General features: G+C 42.1%; 1 protein-coding gene across 1 annotated transcript in view; it reads left to right on the top strand.

Moving 5' to 3' along the window:
• Graf (GTPase regulator associated with FAK) overlaps positions 1 to 26,720 on the top strand; it is a 711,082-nt gene that overhangs the window by 263,466 nt on the left and 420,896 nt on the right. Inside the window, exon 2 of the mRNA XM_067142923.2 lies at positions 25,754 to 25,911. Coding sequence (XP_066999024.2) covers positions 25,754 to 25,911 — 158 coding nt within the window. The remainder of the gene's footprint in view (positions 1 to 25,753; positions 25,912 to 26,720) is intronic.

Raw genomic sequence — 26,720 nt, 5'->3', positions numbered from 1 at the left:
AAAGTTTGGTATTCCCGTTTCTTTGCCGTACACTGACTTTGTTCCTTTTTTGCACTTTCGAATATACTAGCGGTCGCAGTTTTCACCGCAGAACGACCACACACATTCTTCACTTTTTTAAATCTTAAGGTGTATTTTTCCTTTTTATGAATCTATGTAATTCTATAAAAAAATTAATACTAATCTCCATGTAATCGATAAGTTGATTTCATTTCTCTAAACGAAAAAGCTGTGTGTTACCCTTACATTGCAATTGTATGTAGTTAGACTATATATCTCCCATACAATCTTATCACGAACAGAACCAGCCAATTCAACCATTAAATTAAAAAGTGAAATCTCTTGTTGTTGTGCTGTTTTGAAAATACGAAGAAGTGACGATAAATGACAGTGTTAAATGGTGGGTCTTTGAATTTAAAAATCCCATAAAACAATCAAAACGTTTTTGAAATACACACGCAGAATGAAGTTCGGATTCCTGGCTGAATGTTCGGCGTAAAGACTTCTGTTCAGAGAACCTCGGGTTCCTTTTCCGGTCAGGTAGGTAATTTTACTTCGCGTAATTCTTCTGACTCGGGGACTGGGTGTTTCTGTTGTCTTACACTTCTTCCTTCATTTATACACAGCTCATCACACCACACTACCAACTTCCACAGAAACACGTAATACTCGAATATAGCCTTCCTTATCGGTTTAATGTCAGGAAGGACATCCGGCCGCAAAATTGGGGCAAGTCTACATGTGCGGCACGGATCGTATCCATGACTCCACCTGGGTGTGGAAACAGGAGAGAAAGTCACGCGCAAAATGGAATTTAAGTGGTCCGTAATCCCCACAAAATGACACTGGGCCATACTTTCAAACAGTGCTGATGATTAACAGTACAATTAAGTAATAAAAACAGTCTATATCAGCACAAATCACATTTCGTTGTTGTTTATGCTCATTTAGACTTATTACTTAATCGTATAGGAATTTTGAATGGCAATTTTGAATGTTTAGTAAGCCTACTACACATTCTTTGCAAGTATTTAAATGGAAGCTAAAATATTGGGTAGTATGAATCTTGGAATTATACACGTAAGTTACATGTTATTAATACACTGACTGACAGAGCAAATGCAACACCAAGAAGGAGTGGTCAGAACTTTATGCCAATTGCAGGGTAGACTGACGTCACTGAGGTATGCTCATGATGTGAAATGCGCCGCTGTGCTGCGCACGTAGCGAACGATAAATGGGACACGGCGTTGGCGAATGGCCCACTTCGTACCGTGATTTCTCAGCCGACAGTCATTGTAGAACGTGTTGTCGTGTGCCACAGGACACGTGTATAGCTAAGAATGCCAGGCCGCCGTCAACGGAGGCATTTCCAGCAGACAGACGACTTTACGAGGGGTATGGTGATCGGGCTGAGAAGGGCAGGTTGGTCGCTTCGTCAAATCGCAGCCGATACCCATAGGGATGTGTCCACGGTGCAGCGCCTGTGGCGAAGTTGGTTGGCGCAGGGACATGTGGCACGTGCGAGGGGTCCAGGCGCAGCCCGAGTGACGTCAGCACGTGAGGATCGGCGCATCCGCCGCCAAGCGGTGGCAGCCCCGCACGCCACGTCAACCGCCATTCTTCAGCATCTGCAAGACACCCTGGCTGTTCCAATATCGACCAGAACAATTTCCCGTCGATTGGTTGAAGGAGGCCTGCACTCCCGGCGTCCGCTCAGAAGACTACCATTGACTCCACAGCATAGACGTGCACGCCTGGCATGGTGCCGGGCTAGAGCGACTTGGATGAGGGAATGGCGGAACGTCGTGTTCTCCGATGAGTCACGCTTCTGTTATGTCAGTGATAGTCACCGCAGACGAGTGTAGCGTCGGCGTGGAGAAAGGTCAAATCCGGCAGTAACTGTGGAGCGCCCTACCGCTAGACAACGCGGCATCATGGTTTGGGGCGCTATTGCGTATGATTCCACGTCACCTCTAGTGCGTATTCAAGGCACGTTAAATGCCCACCGCTACGTGCAGCATGTGCTGCGGCCGGTGGCACTTCCGTACCTTCAGGGGCTGCCCAATGCTCTGTTTCAGCAGGATAATGCCCGCCCACACACTGCTCGCATCTCCCAACAGGCTCTACGAGGTGTACAGATGCTTCCGTGGCCAGCGTACTCTCCGGATCTCTCACCAATCGAACACGTGTGGGATCTCATTGGACGCCTTTTGCAAACTCTGCCCCAGCCTCGTACGGACGACCAACTGTGGCAAATGGTTGACAGAGAATGGAGAACCATCCCTCAGGACACCATCCGCACTCTTATTGACTCTGTACCTCGACGTGTTTCTGCGTGCATCGCCGCTCGCGGTGGTCCTACATCCTACTGAGTCGATGCCGTGCGCATTATGTAACCTGCATATCGGTTTGAAATAAACATCAATTATTCATCCGTGCCGTCTCTGTTTTTTCCCCAACTTTCATCCCTTTCGAACCACTCCTCCTTGGTGTTGCATTGTCACTGTCAGTCAGTGTATAATATTTTATTCGCAAACATGAGGAAGCTGCCGAATCTTTTATTCGCAAACGTGAGGAAACTGCCGAATGTCCGTTAGAATCATTCATTAGGTCATGCTGTGGACAGCTTATATAACAATGGCAGGCGTACATCAATAATCTAGGTGTTTTTGTTCGATCATTCTACTAAGTTTCATTGCAATCGTTGCCTTCGATACACCACGTTCTATTTCTGCAGCAAAATATACTATTTTTTTAAAAAAAATACGTATATATGTTTTATGACAGGATGACAATTACCGTACCGGGCGAGTTGGCCATGCGGTTAGGGGCGCGCAGCTGTGTGCTTGAATCCGGGAGATAGTGGGATCGAACCCTACGGAAGGAGGTTTCCCATTTTCACACCAGGCAAATGCTAGGGCTGTACCTTAATTAAGGCCACAGTCGCTTCCTTCCCACTCCTAGGCCTTTCCTATCCCATCGTCGCCGTAAGACCTATCTGTGTCGGTGCGATGTAAAACAAATTAAAAACAATTACCGTTAAGTTAATGAAGTTTTAATTGATCGTCCTACCAAATTTCATTGCAGTCGGTATGGTCCAACCCAAACAGTTCAGTTCGGTTATTCCAGCAGCTAGTCTGTGAGTATTAGAGATTTGGTGGTGGTGATTGTTGTTTTAAGAGAGCATGTGATTAATGGCACTCGTCAGTCGCTAGTGTCCCCGCCTTGAGGCTATGTCACACTAGGCTAATTTACTATATAGCGGCTAGTATTACAAGGCTAGTACTGGTAAATAATTATTCGCGGCTAGTAACCCAGTTGTTCAAGAAAACTCTCCGAGTTTGCAAGGCTGCGTCGTTTGCATTCTTCTTCATATACTGTACAAGTCACATGAGGGATTTCACAAGCATTCATACTCTTTGAATGTGCTTAATAAGTCTATTTGTTAGCTATTCCTTTTTAATGCATCATCAGCCATTTTGCTTCCACAGAGAACCGAACTATCCTACCTGGTGTGCTCGTGTCTGTCCCTTACCTGGGGTGGTGGGATTTGTTGAACCCCAATAAAAATAATCAGCTAAGTGAGTGGATGAGAGATACCGCAGCTTGCCTTCTGAATTGTCATTTTTTGAGCAACATGGTTTCACCAAACCCCACCTCATCGGGAATGCCCCCTTTATGTCTGAGTAGTTTGATGTATTGTCGTATATTCTATGAGGGTAATATTTTAGTTTACAAAGCTTTATTACCGTTCAACGTGTCTTTGTATTTTATTAATGTCGTCGAAAACAGCTTTGGATATGAATGATCGTGGGTTCGAGAACTAGGTAAATGATATTATATACGCTGAAGAGAGCTGTTATATAGGCGATGCACCAGGTTGCACCTCGTTCTCAAAGCGATCATGACATCGAAATGGAACAAGATACTGTATTTGCGATAGGGAGAATTACAGTGACTCTACATGTACAATGTGGCCAACGAGTGCTTATTTCTGATTGGTTCCGCCATGTTTTAGCCAAATGTCCCGTCAGCTGATTCAAACGTACGTATTCCGCACAGGGTAAGATCACTCTTTATGCAATTTCAGCGAAGTACAGGCTGTCTGTTTTAACCTTAATACAACCGAAAATATGTTTTTGTTAAGCATGGAAGATTATTTAGTGTTATTAGTTTCTAAATGTGTGTGAATTTACGAATTTCTGAGGTCTGAGTTTTGAAGAAAATTACGCCAGGCTGTTGTGCTTATGGATGCAGAAACAGATCCGGAAAGGGTTTTAAAATGGAACTGAACAATTGCTTGTTTTCTGCTTTGAAAGTAGTACGTTATAAGACGCTCCCAGTAACGAGTAGAGTTGTCTCGTGCATTATAATGGTAACAATAACAAAATGGGTTAGTAATTTTATGGAGGCCAAGGCAGTAAATGTCAGATTTCTCCGTCAATATTCGCCGTATCGAAAACCTGTACATAACGAAAATTGTTTAGAATATAATTTCCGACTTTTTACGTTTCGTGCGATTTTACCGTGTAAGGAAAAATAAGCAGATTTTCACGATTAAATTACCTTTTACAAATTCCCAAATATCTCCGAAAATATTTGTCTTATCTAAAACCTGTACATAAGAAAAGTTACAGGAAAGGTCACTCCCGATCATTTACTGTAAGTTTCATTCGTTTTCACCGTATGAGATATTATGATTGATATATTTTCGAATTTAAACTTTTATGGCTATTCATCTCTTAAAGGATGTGGTTATAAGTGCCGCCTAGCATCGAGTTGAGTTTTCGCATACATTATAATGATAATAATAGTCTGACTCCGTGCCTGAATGGTCAGCGTACTGCCCTTCGGTTCAGAATGTCCCGGATTCGATTCCCGGCCGGGTGGGGTATTTTAATAGATCGGGCTTGGCGACTGGATACTTGTCTTTGTCCCAGCACTCTCCTCTTCATATGACAACATACCACACTATAAATCACCACAGAAACACGCAATGGTGATTACATCCCTCCTTATAGGATTGGAGTCTGGAAGGGCATGTGGCCGTTAAACATGGCCAAATCCACATGTGTGACGCATTTCCCACCCACAACCCCACAGTTGTGGGAAGAGCGGTAGAAAAAGAAGAAAGTATTCATAACAGTAATAACAATGTCATTATCAAAACCGATAGCAGCAAATAGAATGTTTAAAATACAGTTTCTAACCGAACTGGGGCACAGAATTAGTCACACATCACGGGGATCAAACCGCAGGTGGTCGGTAATTGAGTCCTGAATACAAGTAGGCCTTCTCCGGGATTAGGATAACTGCTTGTTTTCACCGAGCAACAAGTAGTATTTTCTCAAACGATAGGCGTATTGTATAGTGATACTAATAATATTTAATTTCACATTGCGGGGATCAAACCGTAGCCATAATTAAAGGACCGCTATACACAACAGGCCGGGAACCATGGCAGTTGCTTGTTTTCACCACTAAAGAGTAGAATGGTACAGTGTTAACTTATGTTAACGTAAATATGGAGCTAGGTGATACAATTTTGTCTACCCATCGGTTAACTAATCATACTATTTTTCTATGTTCTGCGTGTGTTAAGATTATATACATACCGATAAGTCATATATAAAAAAGTACATTTCTATGTATAGTTCGATGATTCTGTGTTGCATATTCTGATATGTAAAACCATGTAACCTGGGATATAGTAATTTTAAATTTTTTAAAAAATGTAGGTTAACTCCATAGTCGTCACATACATTATACCAGACAGTGACTATACTATGTTATGCCACATGTATTATAAAATAAATGTTGTTATAGGCCTAGCTACGTACACAGAATTTATAACTTCTTCAATAATTGTTACTTGTAGGCCTATACCACGTGTAAATCTAAATTTTGAAGTCTTACGTCAGGTAGTCATACTCTGAATATAACAAATACTTATAGGTCTTGATTCACACAGTCTATTCACTAGTCTATTCTTAATTGAATAATATCACTCTCCTTCATCTATCAGCTGATTGAGTACTTGGCTAAAACATGGAGGCTGGACTGGACTTGGCCACACTCTACATATAGAGTCACTGTAGGGAGAATAAATCAGGGGAGCAGTGGCGTATACTGAGGGCTACCAAGGCCCAAACCTCAATTGAGAAGGATGGAAATCTAAAGCACATTATAATGTAAGCATCTGACTTATTGTTCCATTTACAAAACTTTAAAGCAGTGAGAAAAAAACATCGCACGTATTTCTGAGAGCAAGGCATCGGTGACTGATGTTACATTCCAGACTCTCGTCCCTCTTTCCTCTACCAGTACCTAGTAGGTACTGCCTCGGTGCCTCGACCCACCACGCGGCTTGCTGACGTACAGTATCTCCGCTAGGTGCTGGGACCGGAGTGATAGCTGTGCTAGGCTTCGTTCTGTCAGATCGCCACTGCTCTCAACCATGCATTACTCATCGTACATACCTCCTTACCTCCTACTTCTGACTTAATTATATAGATAACAGAGCGCTGGTATTTCACTCCCGTTTGCTTCTACATCCTTGTAGGAAGACACTGCAGGGCTGCTGTTATAGGAGTAACACAGTTTTCATTTTCATTTTCAGGTAGAAGGTCTGCTGAAATGAAATGCATTCTTTCAGGTTTAGTGATCGCTTTTGTTGGTTGGAATCGAACCCGTGATTATGGGTCAGACACCACCACGGATCTCACGAGGAAGCTAATTAACCAATGAATGATGGGTACGATCGCTGTAAAATTCGACATGTTTATTTAATAATAAAAAAATAATAGTGCATGGCATCTGTATATGCTTGATGGTGACCTAATAAGGATAAAATGAATGGCGAAGACATCATAAACATCCAATCCCCAAGCCAGGGGAATTAACAGTATGGGGGGGGGGGGGTTGATTCTGAGAATTGAATCGGGGCTATGAAACCAAAGGCAAGCATTCTATCCAATAAGCCACAAAGCCGAACTTTAATTTGCTAAACCTTAGGCTACCATCTCCACTGATCAGGTGTTGAGTATTGGCAGTGGCAGAGGCAAGAGCAGTAGCTTGTGAAGCAGCCTTGACAACACAGCAGGCTTGTCCGTTGGCTATTGGCTGCAGCTGAAAACGCTGAAGGTTTGACGTTCACTAAACCAACCATCGAAAAGGGGTAACTTACGTCTAGTGGTTGCCCAAGTCTTGATTCCAGCATACGCCACTGCAGGGGAGGAATCATAGGATGCTCTGGTTGTAAAGCATCTATCTGTGGTACATGTTCATTGACATTTTACGCTAATAATGACCTCTGAAACTTGTCTCCATATAAAACAGTGACATTTATCTCCCACTATAATAGTGAATAGGTGTTAATTAGTTCTTGATATAATAACAGTGGATTTCTCCTACATGTTCTTGTCCCTTTCACCCTCTTTGGGGTACGATAGATCAATCAATGGTTAGTGAGTCGTGTTTTCCTGTCCTCCCAGTACTTTTTCATTCTTTCAGATCTTGCCTTCCTCTCTTCTTCAGAAATTCTGTATAGTCGCTTGGGCTTCACCCTGTCCTGAAACCTCATTTTATCTTTGGTTATTTTCTTTGCAGATCCATCTACAAGCATCTCTTCTGTAATTTGGAATTCTCGTAGGTCCTTCTCAGTTTCCTTAAACCAGTTCGGCTTGGTTTTCTTATTACGGAAATAGTCGAAGATTCTTTTAGTTATCCTTTTTAGATCCATTCTTAGGATGTGGCCATAGAAGTCAATTCTCCTTTTCCTTATTGTGTCGGAAATCCTTTATGATTTCCTATACAGACTTTCATTGCGGATGTGTGAAAGTTCGTTATTATGAAATTTGGGACCTAGAATTTTTCGTAGAATTTTCCTTTCCTTTATCTCTAACTTTTCCATTGGGCCATGCATAGTTATAGATAGAGTTTCTGCAGCATACAGAGCGTCAGGCTTGACTACTGTATTATAATGTCTGATCTTGGAATTCCAGGAGAGGGACTTTTTGTTATAGGTGTCTTTCGTAAGCTGGAAGGCTGTTTCTATTTTGGTTCGCCGAGATTCCATTGCTTTCTTAAGACCATTCCAACTGATCCATTCACCAAGGTATTTGAAATCTGTGACGATCTCTATTTTTTGTTCCCCCAGTTTCAAATATTTTGGAGGATTCTTAATGTTGGTTATTATTTTGGTCTTTCCAAAGGCGATTTGAAATATGTTAAATTAATAAATAGATGGTTTCCCTGCGGACATTTCTCTAATATCTACATTTGAAATTATATTTATGATTACAGCAATTATTCTTGTGGGTATTTTCTGTTCGGTAAGAGTAATTACACAATAAATTCACTATAAATGTCATCTTTTAACAATGAATTATTTCCAGTTTCCTCATTAAGACCCGTTTTCGCTGGGGTGTAACAAATCCTACCTCACTAGATGCGTAACAAAAAATTCAACCAGCCGCTAGTAAGTAATGGGGGCTATCACACGGGCGAGTAAAGCGCGAGTGGCGAGCGAGTCACATGACGCGAACTCGCAAGTTATAGAGGCTAGTAAATGTCAAACTTCACTAGCCGCGAGTAAAATGCTCGCCGGCAAGCACTATAGTTCAGTTCTTATGAGTTTCGACTTGACATTTGACCGCTGCCAAATTAATAAACAGCCAATTATAGGCAACAGATTGCTCCGATAGGGCGCGTTAGACTCTAGTTCCGGTTACCAGTGTTGTCGATCTGTTGTTTACTCTAACCACGTGCTATCAGCTGTGTGTTGTATTGTGCTCAGTCCTTTTCGCGGTGTTTGTCAGTTCACTCGGTCATTCTTGACAAAGCACCAACAATGAAGACTAGAAATAATGAGTTGACTGAGTGTTGGAAGGAGCATAATATTTCGGTTCGCGATGACATGGAGAAAAGGGGAATCTCATGTATCTTGTGAAACAAAACAAGCCCTAGTATCCACTTTACGTGGTGGATGAAATTGTCAGGGGGCGTGGGCATAAAGTTGTTCGCCACCCTTTGTAGGATTTTTTCCGTGCTTAAGTGAAATTGAATCTATTAGCAAAGCGAGCTCTTCTAGATGGTGAGTAGAAATTTCATTTCATTTTCTCGCCTTTTATCTGTTCGAGCATTGATCTATTTTCAATTTATGTTCTTATTCTAAATATGTTAGCCTATGTGTTTTTGTTCATCTTATATGAGTTATGCATGTTGCTACGAAGAATAATTGATTCTGGACTTATATTCGAGTATATACATTTCCGTTCGTGTTACGTGTCGTGAATCAGCTTTTTGTACTCGTAACAGTTCGGCACCAAATGTCCGACAAGTCGAAACTCATAGAAACGGAACTATAGGTGCTTGAGCTTTTGGCTGGTAACCAACGAGCATTAGCCTAGTGTGACACACAGCCTTCACTGTGCGAGAGTAAAACAATATTTTAGCTTGGCAATGGCGAGCACACATTGATACAGTAGTTGGTCAATATATGAGTAAAGTGACATTAAACACTTTTACGTTGCATGCGTATGTTTTCAATATGTATGAAGCTAGTTACGTAAACATTCCTTGAAACCACCTCCCAGCTGATAACATCAGTGTTCTCCGAGTATTGTGCACTGTTTATGACGTCAGTGCATCATGTCAGCTCTACTTTTGTTCCTCTCGTACCGTGTGTCAAGGCAAGACAAGGCTGCTTCTGCACGTGCTACATCGCGCGTGATTAACTGCCTATTCGCTGTGTTAGCAACTAACATGCCAGAGCCTCAAAATCAGCCCATGTCTCGTTTGACAAACTTCCTGTTTTCTCTAATTTTGTAGCTATTTTGGAATAACGTAATTTGCGTGGGAATGTAGGAAGTAGGTTGGTCTTTGCCGATGCGTGCTACCCCTACATCACAGGATCGGAAAGTTAGAACCGATACAAAAGTAGTGAGTTGGCCAGCGGTTTGAGTTACGTAGCTGCGAGCTAGCATTCAGGAGATAATGGGTTCGAACCCCACTATCGGCAATCCTGAAAGTGGTTTTCCGTGGCGGGACCTTAATTAAGAAAACATTCGCTTATTTTACATTCCTAGTTCTGTCCTAATCCACTGTTGCTATACGACCTGACTGACTGTGATGATGCAAAGTAAAACAGATAGCAAGCATAAGCGATGGTTTGATTCAGTTTTTAATTATTTAATTGTCGCAGGTGTGGAACTAAGCAAAACTGATGGTTTGATTCGGTTTTTAATTATTTAATTGTCTCAGGTGTGGAACTAAACGATGTAACAAGCTAGTTGCAAAGGGAAGATTGTGGAGGTGCTTTGTTGATTAATTTACAGAGGCTTGTAGACTGAATGCTGGGAGGCGTGTCACTCTATAATAGAGATAAATGAAATGAAATGAAATGGCGTATGGTTTTTAGTGCCGAGAGTGTGCGAGGACAAGTTCGGCTCGCCAGATGCAGGTCTTTTAGATTTGACTCCCATAGGCGACCTGCGCGTCTTGATGAGGATGAAATGATGATGAAGACGACACATACACCCAGCCCCCGCGCCAAAGAAATTAACCGATTAGGTTAAAATTCACGACCCTGCCGGGAATCGAACCCGGGACCCCTGTGACTAAAGGCCAGCACGCTAACCATTTAGCCATGGAGCCGGACTAGAATAGAGATGTATGTATGTCTCTTCCTGACGTCAACCTATCCAGAGGAGTTAATGAGATGAGATGAATGACGTGATACATGATAGTAGAAGGGAGAGGGTGAAACGTGGTGCCGGGACATGGCTTATTCCTGTCGAATAGCACCGAAGGGCCTGCGCAAGGCTTTACGTCTCCATTGGATGCACGAATCACCCTCAACAGCTGCATATGCCCTTTATTCACATGAGCACCGCGGAGAGGTTTGAATCGAATCCAGGCTTTTGGCACGCAATCTAGTGTTTAGAAATAGTATACCACCGCCTCTCCTACCCTGTCGGCCAACATTCTGATGATGCACATTTTTCGACGAACGAGACTCGAACCGGTTAACCACGGTGTCAGACCATATAGACTTTGCACCTTAACGATCATGGCCACCAGGTGGGCTTTATTGTACTCAGTTATAACACGGACAATTTACCAGACAAGTAAAAACTTGTATTTCGCACCATGACCGAAAAAGCGCGTTAAAAATCACGTGGAGTGCGTTATGAGGCAGAATTTAGTGTGAGAAGTTTGCCTTTTTTTTTCTTTTTTCTTCATAAAATCTAGAAAAGGATACGAAAATCTCAAAAAGCATCAGCTGGTTCCATTGACATCACTTTCATTATTAAGAAAATTATCTTGTGGACTGAAGTGTAATTATGGTGTAAATCCTCATGCTATGGCAGCTATCTGCAGTGATATGGAGGGAAGGGACGAGAATCCCTGTAACTGTACTTATAATTGATGAAGTGAAGCTAGGGAGGACATCAGATATAACTCTGTTATGTGCACTTTTGATGGGTTTGTAAACATGGGTGAATTCACAAAGTCTGAAGATAAAGAGTGCTCTTGGTGGCCACGGACTCGCGTTTTTCGTTGCTCCTCGTATGAAAAACTAGGTGCAACCTATTGTAATTTTTCTAAGCAATAATGCAAATGACAGCTGTAAACACTATTTCACTGCGTTATATAGAACATGTATGTTGGGTATTCAGCCCAAAGGCTGGTTTGATCCTCTACAGCTCCACGAACAGCTGTCATAGATAGCCTAGGTGTCACTGAAAAGGCATACTAGGGAAATGAGGAGTGAGGTAGTTTTCCGTTGCTTTCCTCGCTGAGTCAGAAGTTATTACATATCAGTCTGCCATGCTCACTGAAATGCATGCATCAACCGACCCTCTGAGCTATATTTTCACACAATTCATAACAGGGACTGGCTGCATAAGGAACGGTGTTACTAGAATCGCTCATACCCCGGTCACTTTCATATTGTCAAAGCCAAGGATGAGACTGAGACAGGTCAATGAAAGTAACAAATTTATTCTAGCCCATACCATAAGACATGGTGCACTGTAAACACTACATCCTGCCAGCAAAGGCATTTTGGCGTACATCCAAAATCCAATTTTGTTACCTTCGTATCCCCGAAGTAAGAGTATAGTGCGATTATACCAGGAAAAAACCCAACAAATTATTGTTGCGGGATGCCTTGATTAAGGCACAGCCCCAGCATTTACCTGGTGTGAAAATGGAAAAACCATTTTAGGGCTGCCGACAGTGGGGTTCGAACCCACTATCTCCCGAATACTGGATACTGGCCGCACTTCAGCGACTGCAGCTACCGAGTTCGGCTTACATACGTAGTCAATGGGAGGTACAAACTGACACATTTTAGAATGGATAGTTCGGAAAGGAGTCTCTCTGTAAGGTAGGCAAAATCTCAAAATAAAAACAAGGTTTTATTGAAAATGAGTAGACTCAACTCTTTTCTGAGTTGTTCACTGAAAATAGAAGCTGCGATAAATTTGCTTTCCCCTTGAAGACCCAACGTACCCCTATTGGTATACGCGCACTGCACTTTGAAAACCACTGATATAGAGCATTCAGTAATAATCGCATTAATGTGTATTTAAATTATGTACGGAAGCCCCAGCTGTTTCATGTTACGGTATGCAGTATTGCAGCCGCATTAAGACCAACTAACACTAGCTCCCCTTACGGCGGGAACGTTGAACTACACGAGTTCCACCACTTAATACTTCGCTCGTCCTTGTTTTGAGATTCCCTTGTACTGTATCAAATGCAGACTAATGGGTGATCTTTGCTGAGTTGTAACATTTTGTCGCGTGAGCACCAAATCTGTCACCATAGATCCTTTACTCGTAGATGTCGACAACGTACTATATGGATTGTCATATGTGCCTTATTCCGTCCTTAAAAATCAGACTACTTTTTTCCAGGTTTGAACTAGTGATCTTCGGATCTGGAGTTCAACACGCTACCAGTTCACAAGGAAGCTACACCTGTAATGTGCTTGTCGTATAACATCTCTCAGTAATGTATTTATGCACGTTTTCAGTCACCTTGAAGAGAATTGTTGTATCAGGTGTCTGAATAAGTGTTTATTACAGACATGCTAAGGTCACCTGAATTAGTCATTGTACTCTACGTCAAACTACATTAAACGAGGCAATAAAAGGTACCCATTCTTCTGCAGGATTATTATCCAGGCCATGACGTAATGCACTGTTCACATTTAAAAGAAATATCAGCGTGTTCTGGCCGACATTACTGGGAGATTCAAATAAACCTTTACAATTCGAATTACTTACAAGATAACTTTTGAGCCAATTATAGCAAACGTGCGCAATCAATTTTGAATTGCAGTGTAACTTTGGGAGATTTCTCAGAGCAGTTGATCCCGCGTCTTGTTCTTTTAATTCAATTCTTGCTCTGCATGCACTGTACAGTATATGCTCGTAAGCCCGATTCCTTTGCAGCTCTCGGACATACGCTTATGAATAGGCTGTCTCCTGGCTCAATTGGCAGTGATTCTGTGGAGCGAGCCAGTTGTCTCCAGCTTTCATACCATCGGTAAAATTGTTGGCCTGGTTGGTACATCGCGCAGACCGAATTCTCTTCGAAATGCCCGTTGTTTCAATCAAGGAATTTGTCTTTTCTGATTCATTTTCAGAATGAAAACAGGTTGCCGAAGAGAGTACTGCACGTTCGTGTTACGACTGCAAAAACTAGAGGCAGCGAACTAATTACTGTAATAATAGCCAACAGTGACCAACAGTACTCATAATCGTCAACAGTGGATGGTGGAGTACCAATATGAACTCTCCTAGAGCCATTGAGATCAGTAAACTCAATTTCAAGTTTACACTGGCTTCTAAGGGGAAATAATAACCCATTAAAATTGTACCGTAATGGTTTATTTGGATCGCTCTGTAGCTCTGGTGACAACCACTAGAATCACACAGACTCCGCAGTGCAACAAGATTAAATCTCCATATCCTTGACTTAATTGGGACCAAAAGCCAGCACGCTAACCATTTAGCCATGGAGCCGGACACAAAAATAATAAATCCCTGCACACAAATTTAGTAATGGAAGTTCGTGTTCTTTCTGTCCTTGCCAGAGATGTCTTCTTCTTAGTGCTGATTACCATGAAAAATATGTGATAAAAATGATAAGAAGTCAGTCAAGTAATTTTTCCAGTAAACATTTGCATTACGATCGACAGCACTAGTTTTTTGACAGTTTGTAAAGTACACTCTCCGAGTGAGTTGACACGGTTCGGGCCGCGTATCTGTAAGCTCGAATTCCGGAGTTGGTGGATTCGAACCCCCCCATATCGGCTTCCCTGAAGATAATTTTCCATGCTTTCCCGTGGTTTCTCATTTTTACACCAGACTGTACCTTAAATTATGGCCATGGTCGCTTCCTTCCCAGCCCTAGGTCTTTCCTGTCCTTTCGTCGCCAAAAGACCTGTCGGAATTGATGTGACGTTAAACCATCCATCCATCTTCATTACAGTCCGGCTTCTTCGCTGAATAGTCAGCGCAGTGATCTTCAGTTCCGAGGGCCCAGGGTTCGATTCCCGGCAGGGTCGGGAATTTTAACCTTAAATGGTTAATTACCTTAGCTTGGGGACTGGGTGTTTGTACTGTTCTCAACATCCCTGCAACTCCCACACCACACATAACACTGTCCTCTACCACAATAACACGCATTTACCTACACAAGGCAGATGTTGTCCACCCTCGTCGGAGGGTCTGTCTTACAAGGGCTGCGCTCGGCTAGAAATAGCTATATGAAATTAGTATTATCTATGTTACAGACCAGAATGCCTTTCAGATTTCAGTCTCCAAGTCTATGTGAATTAACTACGCGCCTTTACAATCCTTCATATTATCTCCGTGGCCTCGGTAAGTTTCATACCTCATATCATTCTGAGTTCATGATTCTCCTAGGTAACTTATCCTTAATTCGACTCACGTGATCCTAATACCGAAGCCTGTTTATACGTACAGTTTCATCCATCGAGTTTATTCTAACTTAACACCTTCTGTCACGTTCCCACCGTTTTGTTGCAGCAATCATTCTCGCTAATTTCATTCCTGTTACTTCAAATTTATGAATATCTTATGTCCACCCAACTTACACTCTCAAACAGAAAAGTCGGTCGGAAAGCCGACCGATGTAACGATAGTTTCTTCTGGGAGCTCGCTGCATTAGCTTTGCTGTATCCTGATTAAGTTTCACTTAGTATACTACCATTCTAGAATACACATCCCAAATTCTAGAAATTATCTACATGTTACAGTTTTGTATTCCTGACCTGACACACGATGTCCTCTTAATGTCACTAGCAAAAATAAAATAACTGTTAAATCAAATAGGGCCTACAACGTAAAGATTACTTCAAGAGAAAGATTTCTTATGAGGCATATTTTAAATTTAATTTCATTAAACAATGATTTGGTGGTGGTGGTTTCAAGGGCAAAGCGACCTGCTGATCAGTCCCACATTAATAATTAATTGGAAATAAAGAAACATGAAATATACGTTCAAACAGCGAATTAAGAGGAATGGAAAAGGAAATTAAAATTCGAAGTAGAAACCAGTATATAAAAAGGTAATTTTTATCACAGAGTAACTACTCACTTGAAATGTACATATCCTTAAATAAACTCCCCCTGTGGATGGGGGCGGTAGAGTACATCCACGGTATCTCCTATCTGTCGTAAGCGGCAACTAAGAGAGTCCCAGGTACTCTTAACTTGGGAGCATGGGTTGTCGACCACGGGGCCCTTAGCTGAGTCCTGGCATTGCTTCCACTTACTTGTACCAGGCTTCTCACTTTCATCTACCCTATCCGGCCTCCTTTGGCGAAGTCTTGTTCTTTTCTTACCCCTACGGTATTAGAGCAATCGCGGCCTAGGGAGTCTCATTTCAACGCCCTTAGTTGCACTTTTTTTAAAGAAAAGGTGACAGCAAAACGTTTTGAAAGTGACTATACTTCAAAACAGCAGCCTACTTTGAGGGAGTCGTTCAATCTATGTGTCGTAAGCTGGTCGTACAGATTTAAAACAAAGGTAAAAACATGTAGCAAATTCAAAAACACCCTGCGGAAGATTTATCACACTTATTCTTTCTTCGCTCCAAACGTATCTAAGATTCTATATTTTACTGGATAGTTGTCAGCTGCATTCGAAAGATATTGCGTTCGAACCCCTCTTTCGGCAGCCCTGAATATGTTTTTACCATTTTTCACACCAAGTAAATGCTTGGGCTGTACCTTAATCAAGGCCACGGTCGCTTCCTTCCCACCCCTAGCCCTTTCCTATCGTCGCCATCAGACCTGTTTGTCGGTGCGACGTTAAGCAAATTAAGGAAAAATGACTGGATGTTTTCGAGCAATCGGTTCGGTGATGACGTCGCTAATTGTACTTGAAGCGAGGTACTGTAACATGCAGTGTACAGTACCGTACTATTTTACATACTATGAGAGTATTTTTATATACAAATTGGAATAACGTTTAGTTCCAGAATCGGAGGCATCCAGATACGAGGAGAAGTGTATACAGGGACCATTAGCCCCTTTAAATGAAATGCCAAACTGGTTATTACGAATGAGTTATACCACATAACGAAATAACAATTTAACCTGTTGATCTGTAAACAATACACACCTCGACACTGAATGAAGCACTGAACATCATTATTTATGTGTATTTTTGTACCTCTGTTATAGACATTAATTTTTAGTTAATTCATTAATATGTTGTGCCCTAATGTGGTTTTCAAATACAGTATCACTTGAAGTTGTCTATGGGAAAAAGGCATATAAGCACAGTTTGTTGTGTACCTGTCTTGCGTAACAATTTACTACGAACATTTCTAACTAGTAGGGCCTACCAAGTAATATTATTATGAGTAAGTGTAATAACACATATTTACTATTTTTGTTGCCATCACTGTTTAACAGTAAGCGAGGTTGTCTCCAAATCCGTGTACAAAACGGTGTTACAACAATCAGTTGTACTTAAAAATAATAGAAATGGTAGTATTGTTATAGTGTGATATAAACCCCGTACGAGTTTTGATATATTGGCCATCCACAAAATTTGCTTAGTTGCATTGCAGAATCAATAGACTAAATTAGAATCGTATTAAATTACACAGCTTCAGGACACTCCAGTGAGAACAGTTGGTAAAACAAACACATTACAGAATGCATTCGTGCTTGTGTGTTTCTCGCATCTGCATCATAATATGACGCTGCGATTTGCTCGGAATCTGTTCCAGAATCGGGTGCTCGATTCCCCCCTGTCATATTCAGTTGACTCTTCGCGATTCCAGTCGCAATCCATCACTACTTTTTTTTTTTTCAAAATTAACATGACAGATGTCGAGGAGACATTTGGTCATCAACCCTGTAGGCCTACATAGAAATTTAAAAGTTTTGATCATCGCACGTACACAAATACATAGGCAGTTACATAGCTACTTGAAATAGCTGTTCATTTTGACCATATCAGCTGCGAACCCTGTAAAAGAACACCAACATATAGAGATAAAGCTATTAACATCAACCACAATAATACGGATTTCACTGATTTAGACGCACTTCATTGCACAATTTGGAAAATTTGGATCAATTCATGTTAGCTTCACTGTTCGTCAGAAAAGACTCCATTTCCCGGTATATTATCATACTATTATTAATAGTAAATTTCCTGTGGATAATAATATTGGACACTTGTTGACTGTAACCGATCGCTACTTGTGAGCGAGGAAGATGATAACTGAAAATACTGTGCAGGAAGTTCCCTTTAGCTTCCGCATTCAAGGCCAAACTCGTTGTAGTCGGCCTTGACCTACAGTAGAACAGAATCAGGGTCATTAGTTACAGCGCACTTCGGTTAATTGGATTCCTTCATAGAACAAACAAATAAACAATACCTGGCCGGTTTTATGTTGTCAGAAGTATCTACTTACCCATTACTAAAATATTGTAGTCCTTACAAGTATCATAACGTGCCTGCTGGTTTGTTTTGTACTACAGTATATTCATTTCTCCACCGCACATGTTGATCTCGTTAAATGTATTCACTTCCCAGAATTAGATCTTGTTCTTAAAAAACCCACCACCAACATTTTTACTTTTACCCTCAGTATTTCATACAAGAACGTTCTTGAAACATGTAACTGATGCTGTTAGTCTGACGTTTGCTTTCTGTCCAGTTATATCATATCCTGGCAGGCAGTCGCATTTAACAGAGTAACGTGGTGTGAGTAAATTATCTACTCGCAAAAGAGCAAGCAAAGAGTTTTTTGTTACGTGTATGATATGGAAAGGATATGTGATCATACCTACGATACCATCAGTTGTACGTGGAATCCGAAGCGCGAGGAAGTTACTTTTCACTTCAAAAATCTCGCATACAGTTTATTGGCCGGGATTCGAATCACGTCGATGAGAAGCCAGTAATAGTACCATTCGGCTATCACGTCTACTACTACTACTACTACTAATAATAATAATAATAATAATACTGCAATAAAAAGCTTGAGACTTGGAAACTTGCCTTAGAGCAAGGAATAAGGTATTCTTCCAGCATCTGCTTAGAGAGAATTACACTGCTCTGCATCTGAAACGATTTTCCCCAATGTTTTTGTTTTGAATATTGTTATGCAATAATTTTGAGGAGCAGAAAGCGAGTCTATTATCAGCTTTTCGCCGTCACGTCACATTTATTTGGAAATAAGGACATCACTTTTTGGCTTTTACGTATCTTTTTATTATACATATAATGTTATAATTCATATTCTACCTTACTAATTGGTTACAAACTATCAGTAAAGAAAAAAAAAGTCGCTGTTGAACTCCACGTCTTGTGTACAGAAACAAAACACTGTTCTTACTGGGAAATCGCGGAAATGATCAAATATTTATTAGTGATAGAAATAAAAGGATTGCATTTATGAATTGTACAGAAAAATCTGTTTAAACACCTTTATTTATCGTTCGACGTAGAAATCCATGCAAACACCATCTTATTACGATATTCCTGAAAATATTGAAATATTTAAAATTACTGAAAAACCTGACGTGAAAGAAACAGATTACATGTTTTATTTATAAATAAACGTTTAAAAACAGTTATTCCTTGTTAGACATAGAAATGCATGCGGAGCAGTGTAATAATAATAATAATAATAATAATAATAATAATAATAATAATAAAGTCAGCACCGAGAGTGCTAGAGGTAGGAAAAACGAAAATCAAACGGATGGGAAAATTCAAATGCCTTCGAGAGTGGGTAGATTCCAGTACACCCCCTTCCATTCTCACCTTCTTAAATTTCATTCCTCTTCCTGTCTGGCCACCCTCTCTGCCTCGGGTAGAATAGGTTAGTACGAAGGTTTTATCCTCTCCCAATCGTGGCGAGGTGATGCATGGCTACAGGGAGAGTAGTTCCTAGCGACACACCTCCAGATACTGGGCGCCCTTTGGAGTACATAGCCTTGCCTTCGGTACGTCAGGGCTCTGCCTAAGGTCGACCTTTTATATCCCGGGTACTCGTGGGACTACGTATGGTTTTTGAGTTTGGTTTTGATTCATCGAAGGCTGCAGGCCTTAAAACTGCGTCCTTTAATTGTTCAGTTAGGAAACGTAAAACGTTTCAATCGTGTTGACCTGTCTAGTAAAGAAGTTTCTGAAGAGCGTCTGCCACGATTTCTGGTTGCGACCAGAATCGATGGACAAAGCGTTCTTCAAGAGAACCCATTCCTGATTAGCAATGCTGTGGAATATCTTGTTGGTGACGTAGATGAAATTAGGAAATTGCGGGATGGTAGCGTACTCTCGTACAAAGTAAAAAGTTATTGGAAGCCACAATGTTCGGGCCAGTGCCAGTTAAGATAGAGAGCCACAAGTCCCTTAACTCCTGCAAAGGAGTTATCTTTCATAGGGACTTGATTAAAGTCTCCGATGATGACCTTATCCGGAGCCTTGCTCGTAGAGGTGTGTCCGACGTTAAACGTCGGAAGAGGCGTGTCGGTGACAACCTCTACGACACGGGGGCTTTCATCTTAACTTTCGATCTTGAAAAAACTGCCCGAACGTATTAAGGTGTCCATGTACACACTCTCTGTTCGGCCATATTTTCCTTCTCCTATGAGGTGCTACAACTGCCAGCGGTTTAGCCACACCTCACCACGCTGCCAGGGATCAGCAATATGCGGGGCATGTGGAAGAGCGGCGCATGCCGATGCGGAGTGCACACCACCACCAGTGTGTGTTCACTGCACTGGGGAGCACGCCGCTCGGTCCAAGGAATGCCCTACATTTAAACAGGAGCTTAAGACTCTGGATAAACTTTCTTATCCAGAGGCACGGAAGAAGTATACATCAATGGCTCCTCCGAAATTCTCCGTCTCCCTTGCAGAGAAGTCCGCTAGTGTACGGATATCTCCCGTAAGTGTTGTACCCTCTGTCCCACCATTAACTCCGCAAACATCAAGTACCCAGCAAGTAATCGTCAAACCACAGGTTCAACAGTTAGCAAGCACGTCATTGCCGAAGATGTCCGGGAAAAACTCTTCCCAGACACATTCCGCTGGGAAGTCCTACCAACAAAGGCTGGAAAATCACCTTCCAGCCATCCTTCAACTGGCCCGAAAAGGGAGGAGAAAGGGAAGCCTAAGTGCTCTCCTACACGCTTGGAGAAGAAACCTTCTCCAACGAGACCGGGGGTCCAAGGATCCCCAAAAAAGCCTGGCAAGTCATCTGCCAGCCCTCCTACAAAGTGTTCGAAAACGGTGGGAAAGAGTGAGAGAACACGATGTCCCTCTACTCGATCACTTTCTGGGGAAGAAGGTCCACCACTCGCGATCAGTGAGATCACCGTCTGCGGAGTGCACGGCCACCGCGTCTCCCTCTTCTAAGGAGACGATGGAGACCGAACCTCACATTATCGTGGACGATGACGACAATACCGACAAGAACGGCGGAAAATGGCAGGTAGCTGACCGAAAGAAGGGCAAGCAATTATCCTAATTTCGCAACGCTGCCAATCCACACAATGACACTAGTGCAGTGGAACTGCAATAGTTATCACTGTCGCCTAGCTGAGTTACGTCAGTTGATATCCGTCTATGCGGCCTCCATAGTTTGTCTACAGGAATCTCGTTTGAGACCTGGACACGGCACGACTATGAGAGGATATCGTCTTTATTCCAAAGACAGAGTAGCTGTGGATGGCTCGGCTACTGGGGGCGTTTGTACCCTATTTGGCTCCGACATCTTCAGCGAGGAAGTACCGCTCCGTACTCACGTAGATGCAATTGCAGTTCGCACTCCGTTTCCAGTAATGACAACGGTGTGCAACGTGTATATTCCACCAGACTACGATCTTGAAATCCATGCACTACAGGATTTAATCGCTCAATTACCTCCTCCTTTCCTTATGGTGGGAGACGTGAACGCCCGTAACACACTCTGGGGGTTTCCGTCTTCCTGTGCTAGGGGGGTGGGGGATGCTCGAGCGATTGATAAGCCTGTTCGATCTTTGCGTCCTTAATACAGGGGAACCGACTCATTTCAGCAGCGCACATGGCACATTCTTACACCTGGATGTCACTTTGTGCAGCCGTGCGCTAGTTTCCCTGCTACGGTGGCAAGTACACAACGACCTCTGTGATAGTAGCATGCGAACATGGAGTTGTAGGCTGATACTTGGACTGGTAAAGCGGATCCTCATTCTGACGAATCACTTCTGGCCTTCTCAGTCCTGGATGTTATTACTTTCTCAGGATCACATTGCTAGTTCATAAGAGTTCCTATATGGGTACCCAGCATTTGTCTGGTGTGAAAATGAGAAAGCACGAAAAATAGTATTCAGGTCTACCGATGCTGCGGTTCGAACCTATCATATCCCGAATGCATATTATAAAAGAGAAAAAGAAAACAAAATCATCTTCGTATAGGCCATGAAGAACCGTAGAGGAGTAGAAGTGTCGGGCTGAGTAACTCAGACGGTAAAGCGCTGGCCTTCTGAACTCAAATTACACCTAGGTGAGGAACACCGTGGGTTTGCGTTGCCTGTAAGTGGCGCCATTATGCGAGAAACACCATAGGTTACTTACCTGTGCGATGTTCAATACATGTGAGTAGTACCATAATGTGTGGAGAACAGTGAGTCTACGCTACTTTTGATTAGTACCGCAACATGCGAAATACCATGGTTCTACTTCACTAGCGATAAGTACCATTATGAGGGGTCTTTGACCTGGATTTTGGACCCCTTTAGACAACAAGCATTCTCGATTCAGGATTGTGCTTTAGAAGCAGTCCCTTCGTCAGTAATATGATATGATAGTTTCCGGGTCGGATCCACTGATTGTTTTATATTCAAATCCATCCTTTCATTGTTCATCACGTTTTTTATTATGGTCAGTGGATGATTTTGAACTTTTAAATTGTCATTACATTTTTTACTATTAAGGGCCGATGACCTAGATGTTTGGCACCTTTAAACAACAAGCATCATTATCAAATCTATCGACACTAGGCTGGCGTATTTTAGTAAATAGCCCCGGACTGCACCGGGATTGAGCCACCAATTTGGGCTTGGAAGGCCAGCGCTATACCGTCTAAAATCCGATTATCTGCGATCAAGTTCCGTTTATCGCTAGTAGATTTCCGATATACTTCAATTATTATTCTTTCTATACACTGTACCTCTAATCCTTATTTTACTCGATTATTTTAGGGTTTTTTTTTTTTTTTTTTTTTTTTTACAAGTTGCCTTACGTCGCACCGACACAGATAGGTCTTATGGTGACGGTGGGATAGGAAAGGGATGGTAATGGGAAGGAAGCAGCTGTGGCCTTAGTTAAGTAACACCCCCAGCATTTGCCTGGTGTGAAAATGGGAAACCGCGGAAAACCATTTTCAGAGTTGCTGACAGTGGGGTTCGAACCCACTATCCCCCGAATACTGGATACCGGCTGTAGTAAAGCGACTGCAGCTATCGAGCTCGGTGCTCGGTTAGTTAATCCTAAGACGCAAATATTCATTTTAATCTGGACATGTCCAACCCTTATCCCGTTTCTCTACGGGGTCGGGTATGAAGCGACGTGAATCTTCATAGCGAGTTTTTACGACCGGATGCTCTTCCCGACATCAACAACATCAGAGGAGTTAATGAGATGAAATGAATGATGTGATATATGATAGTAGGGAGAGGGTGAAGCTCGGTGCCGGCACATAGCCTACTCCTGTTGAATAACACCAAGGCGTAACGTCCCCATCACTATCAACAGCGTCATATGCCCTCACTTCATATGAACACTGCGGAGAGGTTTGGAATTGAATCAAGGCTTTTGGCACCTAATCTAGTGATTAGAATTTCTATACCACCACCTCTCATACTTTGCTGGCTAACATTCTGATGATGAACATTTTTTCGACCAACTGGACTCGAACCGGCTAACCACGTTGTCAGACAATACAGTATAGACTCAACGCCTCAATGATCATGGCCACCGGGCGGCTTAATCTGTCCATTAATATCGGTTAGATTTTTAAAAACTTGAACATCTCGAAATAAGTGAAAGTGATCTTATTACTTTTTGGCTCATAAACCATCACTGCGGACGGTCGAGAGATAAACTCTAAACTGCAGATCTTATTTCGATGACCTTTAGCTTCACGAGCCATTGGATTCTTGGAATGTGCATTTTGCCATTTACTGCTCTGCTATGTCCAAAGCAAATCACCTTGTTAAACGTTAAGAGTGGCTACAGTAGTCGACACTAAGTAACTTACTAGCTGTATTGAGTGAGGACCATTGGATCATTAAATACGGATTGAACAGTGAATTTGTTTTGACTGTGCCATAGTTGTATCTTCCACTCAAATGTGCTGCCATAATTGCACCACGATCATGATAGGATTAGAACAGGCATTGGGGGGAGGGGGGGAACGACTTACCAGACGTAGATAGTCCTACATTAAGTCTTTAAAAAGTGGGAAGGAAAATGGTGCAGTAGGGGTCATTGCAGTGCTTCGGAGCAAATTCAGATGTAACCCAGGAGCTAATTCGGACGCGAATTGTTTTTCTTGGGAGCCATTTCGAAAAAAAACAAAAAAATGTGGGCCAATCTGAACGCCACATTTTATTCAGTGTACTAATTCGGAAGCAGTCGTTCAATAACTTTTCAACGACGTATAGTGCAGCTAGTACAACATATACTGGTGCTTACAAGAACAATACTATCAATGAGAAAACATCGGCTTCTCTCTTAATACTTCTGGTTTGATGAAGTCGGTTTTTAATTCCGTGAACCACTCCTGCCCTATTCTTTCTTGCGGTAATCTAAGCTTGCGTGAGAATTAATACCGTACTACCAGCATTATTTTTCTCCTGAGAACTTACACATGGGTAGTGTAAAGTTTTCATTCCCTGGTGGATTCGAACTGTCAGACACAGTGTTGAAATTGAATGCGACTCTTACTTGAGCTGGATATCATAGTTTGTTGAAGTGGCCCTCATAAAAAATGTAGGTAGTGTATATTAGCATTGATAAACTTAAGATATTCCCAGTAATAATTAGTCTGTTGGTGGAAGACGGAAATTCTCAATCTGTGGTACGTGTACCACCGATGGTACGCGAAATATAGAGAGGTGATACACTAGGAAATTCATGGGAAAAGTGCAAAAATGTGGTATCATTTTAAAATGGCGTCGAATCTGCGACTTTGTGGTGAAAATGTTAATGAGGGTACGCTTGTGTAAATAAAGTGATATGAACTAATAGCAATAATAATTTCGTGTGGCTATTTCTAGCGTAGTGCAGTTCTTGTAAGGCAGACCGTCCTACGAGGGTGGGCAGCATTGCCGTGTATGGTAAACTGCGTGTTACTGTGATGGAATATAATGTTGTTTGGTGAATGAGTTGCAGGGATGTTGGGAACAGTACAAACTACCAGTTCCCGAGCCAAGAGAATTAACCGTTTAAGATGAAAATCCCCGACCCGGCCGGAAACCAAATGGCACTACGCTGATCATTTAGCCGAGGAATCGGGACATATGAATTAATGGGAACCTAGTATGTACTGATTTAGTAACGTACGTTATTGAAGCACATGTAAATATAAATATTATTTTATTGGTCTTCCTCTTCACTTCGAACTCTTTCCTGAATCCAGCATATGTTTTAATTGTTGAGGTCTGATTTTTTTTTATATCCAAAGGCAGAGTAGTATTCGCAATTAGCCGAGAAAGTAGTGTAGTTTCTTTTGTCCTTTAAAACAACCCATTTGTGTAAAACTGGGTTTCCTTTCCTCGTGGCATTTGAAGACTATAGAAACAGACATCGTGTTGAACCTGACCTCAGATAACTTACAGCAACCAGTCCAGACCCACTGGCTCTAAGATACTTGAACATAGAAACATAACTTTAAGCTAGTATATTCATTATAAATCAGTTAAAGAGTAGACAGAAGTAAAAATAAGACAGTTGAACAATTTTGTTAGCTTTCATTTTAATGCAAAGTATTTTTTTGTCGATGAAAGGTGGTACTTGTGACCTCACCGCACTTTTAGGCGTACTCAAGTAAAAAAATAAGAGCGAGTTTGAAAACGGGGGGCGTAAGATATGTTTCGTTATATTTTACAGCCTCTTGAAATGAGCACTTATATGGAAAACGTGAATGATACTGCCACTGAACTGGGCTAAATGAAGTTTTGTTTTGTATTTCAGATTTGTCCAAGGCTCAGAGGACGCTATCGAACAGTCTCCTCAATTTCGACTTCCAGTGCATCGGCACTTCCCAAACTGACGATGAGGTGACGATCGCGAACTCGCTGAAGGAGTTTGGCAAGCTCATATCCAGCATCGAGGATCAGCGCGACATAATGGTGAGTGATTTGGCTTTCTCTTTGCGAGGAATCCCGTTAGCTGTTTGCTTTTTCTCGTGTTATTTCCGTAAGATAAGATAGTAGTTCTTAAGCTTGTTGTGTTTGTTGTCGCAAGTCCCAAAAAGGAAAGTGTCGTTGTGAGAACCAACTTCCGTCATGAGTATCCTAGGCTAATTGCCTTGAGCAGACAAAGGCTATTACTTCACCTCAAACCACCACTCCCTATACACTGACATGCCAGAAGTCATGGGATAACACTATTTAAAAGGAAATAGTTGGTGGTGCCACCGTACCATGACGTTTGGAAGTGCCCAGTCCTGTATCAGGTGTGATCCGACATCTCGAGAGTGAATGTAAACACCGTTTTGCTGGCCGTGTCATAGCGATGAACTGGACATGATACTGGGGGCCAGATGGAGAGAACATTCCATTGTGAATATTGTGCGGACATTTAACTTTCCACGATCGACGGTGTCCCGCGTGTATCAGGAATACCTCATATAAGGCATTACCACCCACAGTGAAGAGTGCAGTAGCCGACCACGGATTCTTAATGATCGCGATTAGCGGCGACTGGCTAGAATTGTTCTTGGTAACAGACTATTCTCACTGGCACAGTCACATCCACATTCAATGCAGGAAGTGCCAGACACATATCCCGGAGGTCAGTGCAGCGTTCTTTAATGTCAGTGGGGTATGGGAACAGAAGACCTACCAGAATTCCATTGTTAACACCACGACACCGGGCACAGTGTCTCGCCTGGGTACGTGTCGTTGCTAATATCACCCCGGAGGACTGGCGACATTCT

This window comes from Anabrus simplex, chromosome 3, assembly GCF_040414725.1.
Source record: "Anabrus simplex isolate iqAnaSimp1 chromosome 3, ASM4041472v1, whole genome shotgun sequence".
Classification (NCBI taxonomy): domain Eukaryota; kingdom Metazoa; phylum Arthropoda; class Insecta; order Orthoptera; family Tettigoniidae; genus Anabrus; species Anabrus simplex.
Note: the sequence above shows the minus strand (reverse complement) of the source record. Positions and strands in the feature narration are given on the sequence as shown.